The 9,856-nt window shown below is 41.4% G+C and overlaps 1 protein-coding gene across 1 annotated transcript; it reads right to left on the reverse strand.

Moving 5' to 3' along the window:
* Positions 1–1,337: 1,337 nt before the first annotated feature.
* nrl (neural retina leucine zipper) lies at positions 1,338–3,888 on the reverse strand. Its single transcript, XM_028403896.1, has 4 exons — positions 3,271–3,888; positions 2,882–3,166; positions 1,631–1,846; positions 1,338–1,499 (listed from the first exon to the last, which is right to left on the reverse strand). Exons 1-4 carry the CDS (start codon positions 3,886–3,888, stop codon positions 1,338–1,340), a joined length of 1,281 nt encoding a protein of 426 aa, XP_028259697.1.
* Between the last annotated feature and the right edge of the window lie 5,968 nt (positions 3,889–9,856).

Below are 9,856 nucleotides of genomic sequence, written 5' to 3' on the forward strand. Positions count from 1 at the left end.
GTCGGATAAAATAATAAACTGTAGGAAAGTAAAAATACACGCTAATGGAATAAACCCAGTAAAATAATAAGAATCAGTACATAAATAAACAATAAATACTGAATAAATAAGTGAATAAATAAAAGAACAGTTTTTTTAACCTACACCCAAATAAAATAAATAGCTCTAATGCATGAACCCTGGCAATAATTTCATGGGACAATTAAGAGGGTGCCTCCATGAAGAGATATTTTCTTTGCATTTTTTTTCATCCCTGCACCTTTAATTTTATGCTGTATTGTAGCCACAGTGCTTGAGTCCACAGTGACCAGCTCTGTGGTGCATTATCGTGGTGATCGTCCATGTTATACTGAGGTGTTAAAAAATAGATTCTCTAGTCCCGCGAACTGGACACAACCACACAAATCATGTCACACTCCCTTTGCTTCGCCTGCTACAATGGGTTTCCGTTCTCCTTTCACCATTTGCATCAGTTTAGCACACTACCAAGTTCTACATCTCAGTGTGTAAAAACCCAGTCTCGAGGGCAAAAAGCAAGTCTAGTCTGTCACTGTTAATGGCTTAAAGTAACCATTTTAGCTAGCAAAACATAGATTTCTCTGCTAAAAAAACAGGAGAGCAATATTCCCAACTAATTATTTAGCACAATCACTGAAAGATCCCCTTGAAAGGTATCCTTGTACATTCTTTAATCTATGATTATTCATCTTACAAAGAATAACAAGTCTTGGTGAGCTTTAACACTTTGGTAGGCAACTGTGAAAAATTAGCTGGCAAATACTTAACTGCATGCCATGGATACTTTATCCAAGCCCATACCACTCCACATCCAGCACCACTGCACTACTCAGACTTCTGCAGCATTAGCAGCTTATTATGAAAAAAAAACTACAGTGAGCCTCAACCACTCATTTGGAGAGTACATTGAAGATGATATTGCATAGATATCACTATGATAGGTGTATTGCAAGATAAAGCCTTTTAAACCATGTTTGTTAGGTGTTGCACTGACGTTAAATGCAGAGGGTTTTATGTGCAACTATCATTCACAGTAAAGCAAATCTGGGCTGAATCTAACCCTATGAATTAACAGTCCATTCCCCTTTTCACAATTTCAGGGGTGGTTCACAGTTGTATAGCCCCAAAAACAGCCTGCCAATGTCTCTCTTTCGCTTTCTCTCTCTCACACACACAAACATGCACACACACACACACACACACATGCACACACATACACATCATGTTTTCTTCCCTCATGTCTGATTACTCATCATTTATTGCTCCATGTTGGCTGGTCTTGGTTTTTATTTGGTTCTCCCTTCTCCTTTGGATTGAACTCAGAGGAAGTAGTCAGGGGGCGGGGAAGGTGGATTGCTGGTGCGGGTCGGTGGGGCGTCGCCAGTGGTGCCGTGGTTCGTGCTGAGCAGCTTCTCATAGCGAGCCTTGTAGGCATCTCTCTCTCTCAGCACTCGAGAGAGCTCACACTGTAGCTGCTCCAACTGAGGGAGCCGGACAAAGAGACAAAGGTGATTTTTTTGAGGGTTGTTGCTACTGCACTAAGATGTTCACTTAGTATTTATGGCATTATGAGACCAGGAGACCTGAGAGGGGAAATGTCAAGTGTGTGTACCTGTTGTGTAAGCACATGTTTCTCCGACTCCAGAGCGTGGCGGTGCTGTAAGCGCTTGTAGCGGCAGGACTGGGCATAGCCGCGGTTCTTTAGTGTGCGGCGTTTCTGCTTCAGGCGCACTACCTCATCCTTACTCACTCCACGCAGGTGTCGGTTCAACTCACGCACTGACAGGCTCACCAGCTGCTCATCGGAGAACCGCTCGTTCACCCCACACTGTTGAACAGATGGAGAAAACACACACACTGAGAATATGCTATTTCACACTGTTAATTGGCAATGAGACACATGGTGGAAATACTGGAAGTGTGTACACTTAGGGGAGTGTGAAGTATAGCCTATATGTAACTGTGATATGACTGGTGTACATATGACGTGTCAAACTGTGTGTGTGTTTGACCAAGCCTGTCTGTCAGGTGGCACATTTCGACACCACATGTCCATAATCTGTCATGTAATCTGACTAAGTGTGGGTGACAGTTATCAGGATTACGCACAGCAATAATAGCAGATATTATCATAAGCGCACGCTGTGCTCCATATAGAGATCCACTCAGACCTCTTGATCAACCAGAACACAGATTAAACTTTATTTACCTAATGAATTACACCCAAAACACAGGGTAATGTAGTTATAAACAGGAATAAATTAGGAAGTTATTTGTGTATTTGCCAACAACTCCAGTCCATAAGGAGGCTACTATACAGAAATAGATAATGATTGTTACTACAGAAATGCAGCTGTCATTATGTTATAAAATGTCTTCATAGGGGTGGATACAATAGTTGACAAATACAGTACATTTAAGGACACTAAAACATCCTTAAATGTGATTACAACTCCATTACAGTACATGTACATTACAGATCTAGTACATGTAAATGTAATTCTTGCTATTTCTAAATCTGAAATTAAATTGTAACCACAGTGTAATGCATGTTTTCAAAATTCTGCCCTCTCAGAAACAAAGACTTAACTTTGTTTATTGTTGCCACGTAGATAGTGATCCTTAAGGTGATACCTTACATAGGTGCAGACATTAATAACCACGCTCTAATGTCCTAATCCTAATCTCTTACTGCACGATCCTTTTCTCCTTCCGTCCAGCCCTCTAATGCAACAAGTGCCATTGTCCACTCCTTTTACCTTCTTTCACCTCAAAAAATTTCCCATGACGATTTGAGTAACGATTCCCATTGAACGCCATCATCATAGCAGTTTTCTCTCATCTACTCTGGCTTCATATGTACCTGATTGAGTTGTTGATGATGATGGTGATGGTTGCCGTGCATTGGGTGATGTGGGTGATGCTGATGATGGTGATGCTGGTGGTGATGAAGGCGACCCTGGGGACTAAGAGGTTGCGGGTAGGGAGCTGAGGCAGGGGCGGCATTGGGGAGCGAGGGAGGGGCTGACGAGAGGAAGACCAGCGGACGATGACACATGTCTGCCACTTTAGCGCATGAGATGTCACCTCCGCTGTCGCTGCTGGAGTCTCCCAGGTTACTGCTCGAACTCTGAGAAAGACCTGGAAACTGAAGAGAGGAGCAGTGCAGAAGATAGAGTCAACTTGATGCTATCATGGGTATACGTAACATAGAAAGTAACATAACATTGGGATGGAATAATTGATTGTTACCTGAGAGCTAACGGCTGCAGCAGCTGAATTCAGCAAAGCCTCCACAGCATCCTCACAGCCCAAAAAGCCATTTACTGGCCCCCTCTCTCTGTCTCCTCTTTCTGGCACTCCTCCCAAAGCTCCCAGCAAAGTGGCAGGTCCCGTCACCTCACCTCCAAACTGTTGCTGCAGTGCCGCCAGCCAGATCAGGTCCTCCAGTGAGGTTGGAGTGGGACCTTGAGGGCAACCATGGGCTGGGCTGCCCTCCACGTTCCCTTGAGAGCCGGAACTGATGCTAGAGGTAAAACTGTTGGATATGGAGAGTGGAAAGGAGATGGAGGAGGACGATGAAGAGAGGGAAGATGAGCCTGATGGTGGAGGATGGGCATCACTGAGTGTCGGTGAAGGTGGCAGTGAGTTGTAAGGACTAGAGCTCAAACTGGAGTCCTGAGGAGGGTGGCTGGTGTATGGAGAGCTGGAGGGTTCATGGGGGAGGCCAGATTTGGGATATGCACATGGAGCCTGGAGCGGAGGAGTGTCTGATTTCACCTCAAACTTGAGGAGGTCAAAGTCATTCAGGTACTCCATGGCCAGAGGGCTTGGGGGGAGAGAGGGCATAGGGAGGGAAGGAGAGGACATGGTGTTGGCTGCTGCTGCTGCTGCTGCTGCTGGGAGCTTCAACAGAGTTTTTCCGTTTGTCAGGATTGTTGGGAAGTCCACTCCTCTGCCTCAGTGCAGCTCATAGACAGCAGCAGGAGTGATAACAAGAGGTCGACTGGTTGGTGTGTTTCCTCTGTGAAAAACTGATCGTCCCCTTGTCCTTGTCTCTGTTTCTTTAGTCCTAAGAAACAAAGACACAGGCATAGTCAAACAATCAGTTAACAGTCAACAAATCAACCAAACTTTTTTTTGTTTTAAGGCAAAAGACATTTTGTAAGACACCCAGCCAGCTAAATGATTGTCATTTTATGGAGTGCACAACTTGGTCAATTTGAACCAAGAGTATTGTTAAAATGAGTGCATGGAAATAAGAAGCCACACAGTTTATATATTAGGAGATTTAAATGTGTTAAGTGCTATTAACCTCAGGCAAACATAAGGAGCAGGCTGCAGAGCTCTGGTAAACTCGTCTGTCTCTAACATCTCACCTTACGATTTTTGTGTGTGTAGTTTTTATCAACTACTGTTGCCTGGTTGGAACTGGACCAACTGGAGGTTTCATACAGCTCTTTCCTCAGATAAAACACTCACCATGTAATATGGGAAATCATCAGGAAGTTCCCTCAAATTAATTGTTTAACATTTAAAATATGTTTATTACCACCAAATCATTACAGAGTTAATGTGTAACTCCATTAAAACAGGAACTGTCATTAATAACTACACTTTATAACCTATTGGCTGAGGAAAGGTGTAACCAATTTTTGTTGTATTTGCATGTGTTAGTGTGTACGAGTATGGTTGGCTTTTCTTGTTATATTAAGACAATAATCTGCAGCACCCCCCCCCCCCACAGCATCTTAATACGTACACACACGTATAGGACTTCAAACCTATGCACACTCACATACACGTGCATGCATCCACTGACACATGCTAGTGTTCATAATGTGTACAGACACGCTACAGCTTTCATAACTTTTATAGTCTATATATTAGGTAACATTAAAAAAACTTTTTACATTTTCTGTACTGACTGAGAGGAGGAGTTTGTGACAAATGTCATCAGATGCTTTTTAAAATTGGCCTCTTCTATCGCTATAAAAACGTTTGCTGATTATGGGCCTAATGAAATCACACACACAATAGACATAACATGCAATATTTCTAGAAACCTCTGCCCACCAAACACATAACAGACTGAAACACAAGAATTCAGAGGGCTTAATCATTTTTGACAGAAAGATCCACAAGTCTCAGAGACCAAATCCAATTACCAACTGGTTCAGTCTTTAATCCACAGCACAGGACTTTAAAAATGAATCAAAATGTATTTATCGCTGAGTGGAAAGGGGAGATCAACATAAGTTACACTTAAAATGTTCCACTCTGTTATTTTCTCTCCAAGTCAAGATGAGCAATTGCTTAAATTTTACAAATATATTAATACATATAACCTAAAAATGCATCAGTTTAACAAGTCACAGTATTCTAACCCAGGTTGGAACAAAGTATTACCGTACAACTTCAATGAATAGTTCATAATGTTATGTCATTTAGTACATGAAAGAAAGCTGTAGAAGAGCAGAGCACTCCAACACTAATTACAGACCATCAGATATAATAGTTATTATTAAAATGAATGGCTAATTAAAAATCCACCTTTGCCTTGTACCTTTGCTGCACAGCTCATTAGTTTTGCCCCCCTGTGGTTAAAAATGGATTGTAAAAGAAAGCAAACAGTGACAGGGCTCCATCGAGGCCTCAATCTGGCTCTGGACCAGAGTCACGGCAAAAACACACACAAGAGGAAAAAAAAAGTCAAATGAAAGCAGGCAGAGATAAAGGCCTGACAGGAGAGGCAGTCAGACAAAGTGAATGAAATGATCTTACCGTCAGTCATAGAGATGATGGATGGTTACCAGCTCTTCAACATCCCCACCAAACACACACACGCACACAAAAATAATTGACTGACTGGTTGACTGACACGTTTGGAAAGAGACACAGAGGAACACAGAGAGTGTGTGTGCGCATGTGAGTGTGTATAGCACTGTGTCACTGAGTGCCACTGCCCCCTTTCTTTCTTTCCCCTGTGCTGTAAATCCCTGTTTGCAACAATCCCCTCCTCTCTCTGTCTCTCTCTCTCTCTCTCTCTCTACATCCCTCTCTTATGGTTCACAGGCATGTTCACACTCTCTGGCAGTCTCTCTTTCTCTCTCTTTGATCTCTGTGTCACTTTATTTCTGTTTCTGTATTCTCATCTTATTTAGTTTTCTTTTCTTCCTCACACACACACCTACACATTTCCATCTCTCTGTGATGCTCCAGTAAAACAAATGCCACACATATCAGGTATATCATTGTATTTGTAACTTCATTCTTTTTCACACAGTCCTTTACACAGCAAGTCACGCTGAGAGCTAAAATCCAGCTCATCATAAAAACAGAGTTTGGTCATTTGTCACTAAATAAAAAAGTCCTGGCAGTTGTAAAGGACCGAAGACTCAGTACTGCCCTGCTGTGGACACTCACAGCTACTAAACTGAAAAGAGGGAAGGAGGAGTTGTGTGACTGCAATCATTTCAGTGGACAGGCTCGCTATATGTAAAGGAAAATGCAAAAATATTCAATACACTGAAATTTTCAATTGTTGCAACACATACACACACATGCAGTAATCAGTATTCCTGTCAGATAGCTTTCCACTGAGGTGTCTGTGTGACTCCATGCAGTCACATTACCTGCCTTCTCATGATTCTTGTTAACAGAAAACATCATATCCATAATACGACCGCCTGTCATCTCTTTTGTGATTCTTTTTATTTTTGTCTAAACAATCATCTTCATTTTGTATTGCCTACAAGCCAGCACTGCAGTGCTTCCTGCTGTTTAGTTTCTAGTCATTCAGTGTTGATTTTAGAAAAAAATTGCCAAATATCAGTTGAATAGTTGAAAAGATGATTTACTTGTTTTGAACATTTTCAGTACAGACCTGAAAGAATTTATGTTATTGGGGTTTTCACAAACAAGCAGCAGCCTCTCAGTTAGGCTCAAAATCTGTGAATTAATTCTGTTTTTTCTTTCATTTAAGTCTGCTGAGCAAAGAAATGCATAACAAGCGTTTCTCAATGCTCCTTAAAAGCTAAACTTGTTAATCCCGAGTCTCTCCGTGTCTTAATAGTGTCTCGGTAAGGAATCAGTGAGTTAATAGTGCCTTCACAAATCTGATTTGGATGGTAAACAAAACCTTGACGACAAGCAGACATGCTGACTCGTGAAGAAAGACCCACACAGAATATTTTGCAAAAAATAACATCTTAGATAGTCAGGGAAGATATCAGACAGTTGTAAAGGGGGTTCTTTAAAAAACACCTAATTCTCTTCTTTTCAGTTTCTGTTTCCTCTGTTCTCTATTTTTACCTCCCTATCTGACCATCATTTGTGCTTCCGGGGAAAGCTTAGCTGCTAAACCAACAGGGCCTCCCATGAGGGTGAGGGACAAAGAGAGGAGAGAGACACATAGGAACTTACCTCATACTTCATGGCACACACACCATCGTCCCTTCTACATCTGCAGGCATTTACACTTCTATCCTGCATCATCTCAGTGCACCTCACATCCAGGTGGAGCTCAAATTACAGCCTGTAAATCAACTGTTCAGTGCTCTCCTGTAATCTTATTCCAGACTTATGTTTAAGTAATTAGCCCTTCTTTTAGGATCCAGCACTGTGATTACCATAATAGGGAAAGGAGATGGTAGCAGAAGTTGTAGCTGTATTTGAATGTGAGTGTATTTTTTCACAATGCATGCTTGTTAATGGATAAAGTTCATGTGTGGAAACGCTGTCAAAAATGAGCCAAAGTAACATCTATGGTTGTTTGTCCAGGTATAATAAGTCTACAAATAGACATCGAGGTGAAGATGATTGTTTTCTACCTTTTTGTTTGTTTGCTTGTTGTTGCAGGGCAGAGCCAGGATTACTCTTTGGCCCTCCAGTCTTCATGCTAAGGTAGGTTACCAGGATGTAGCTTCATTTGATCAATAGCAGTACAACACAGTCTTATCCCATTATGTCAAAAAGCAATGCATTATGTTACCTTTTGTGAAATGTTGTGTGCATGCCAACACAACGTATTATTTTGGTAATTTTTTTCATGTTTGCACATACACACAGATTAGCTGTGGATAGCTCCAACTCACAACAGACCTTCACACAGTAGTTGTTGGTTCGCACCCACCCTGTGCCTCTGTTGCATTATTTTGGTGAAGTGCAGTGTCATTTATTTATTTATATTTTTCTGGGGGGGGGGGGGGGGGGGGTATGCTGGTTAAGGTTAAAAAACATGGTAAGAGAAACACAATTACAAAAAAATTGCACATAAAACTGCTGATTTTGAATTACATAACTATTTTCACATTTTTTTGTTAGGACAGAAAAAAGTAAAACCAAAACTAGTGTGTGTTTGCCATCAAAAGTAAAAGAGAAAACCTGAACTGAACTGACCCTTTAATTTTGCGCATCTCTCATTAATTTCCTAAACCCCCTGAATGAGCTGACCTCTCTTGTTAACCTGGTTTCATATCCTTCACCCTTTTATCCTCTGAGAGGCTCGAAAGGCCAAGCGAGGTCATATAAGCCAGGAACTGGAGGAGAGGGACAAACTCCACTCCCAGCAAACCAGGAGCATTACCTTGTAGAAAAAAAGAAAACTTTAGAAAAAAATAATATTTAGGCATGAGTCAAAGAGTGCAGACAGACAGACAGACAGACAGAGGCAATGAGAGAGTGACAGAGTTGAGGACAGGCCTGGGTTGTTTGCACAGATGGTGTGAGGTGGAGGCCTCAAGGGTCCCGCTAACTCTGCCTTATCCCAGAGATACATGTCCTAATCCCAACTAACTCTGCTACAAGCAGAAGGCTTACACATCTCACCTCTGGGTTTTCCATTAGACGCTTAGTTGTACTCTAGATGCTTCGCCCCTCTGCTTCTTCTTAAAAATGATTAAATAAATTTGATTTTGAATAAGTTTGATTTGTTTTAAAACTCTGAAATGCAGAGAGTCTTTCCTGCTGCTGCCTTGTTTAGCACTGTGTAAACTCGTCAGTGTGGAAGGGTCTGCATTTAACAGATGCAGTGTTTAAACACATGTAATCTTAAAATTATTGATTGATTTAAAATTAAACAATGAATTAGGAGTGCAATCAGTGACACACAAATTTGTATCACAAAATGCCAGATTAAAATCTCATAGCTGCTGTGTTTCAGATTAATGACTCAGCTATGACTGTAGAAATGTTTCCTTATTTTTTCCAGTCTTATGCATTATTTGGTTTTACGGCTTGAAACATAACTGTAATATCAGCAGGCTGCCTCACGGCTGTGTGATCCCTTTCCTGTCAGACTGCATTCTAACACAGTTTAATCAGAAGACAAATGTGGCCTGCTGTCAAGCATTGATTATGATCAGTTACATTCACACCCATACTGCTTCGATGTCTGCAGAATAAACATCTATCTGTTAGTCGTAGTGAACATCGTTTATCATTTAACTTCTTCCTCCTGGCTGTTCTAATCTTTGTGTTTTTCTGGCAGCCTTCTAATCCATCTCTTCAACTGTTAAGCTTTAAATTGCTAAATTACTGTATGTCTGACTTGTGGCTTGTGTACCTGCAAGATTACACATTTCATATCTCTTAAGCTGTTTACTGTCTTTGATTGATTTTCATGCCAGACCAACTTGCTCTTGACTGTGTTGTTTGTGTGTCTGTGTAAGTGTGTTTACTCATGTTGTCCACACGTGGGGTCTCATTCTGAGTGGACTTAACAGGCTAGTCATGGGATTAGCACCGATTCTCCCCCTGAAACTAGTGTCAGATTAACAGATACCCATGCCTACATAAACCGTCTGTAATGTACACATAAGCTGTCAGTACGCCGGCT

The sequence above is a fragment of the Parambassis ranga genome, chromosome 4 (genome assembly GCF_900634625.1).
Source record: "Parambassis ranga chromosome 4, fParRan2.1, whole genome shotgun sequence".
NCBI lineage: Eukaryota > Metazoa > Chordata > Actinopteri > Ambassidae > Parambassis > Parambassis ranga.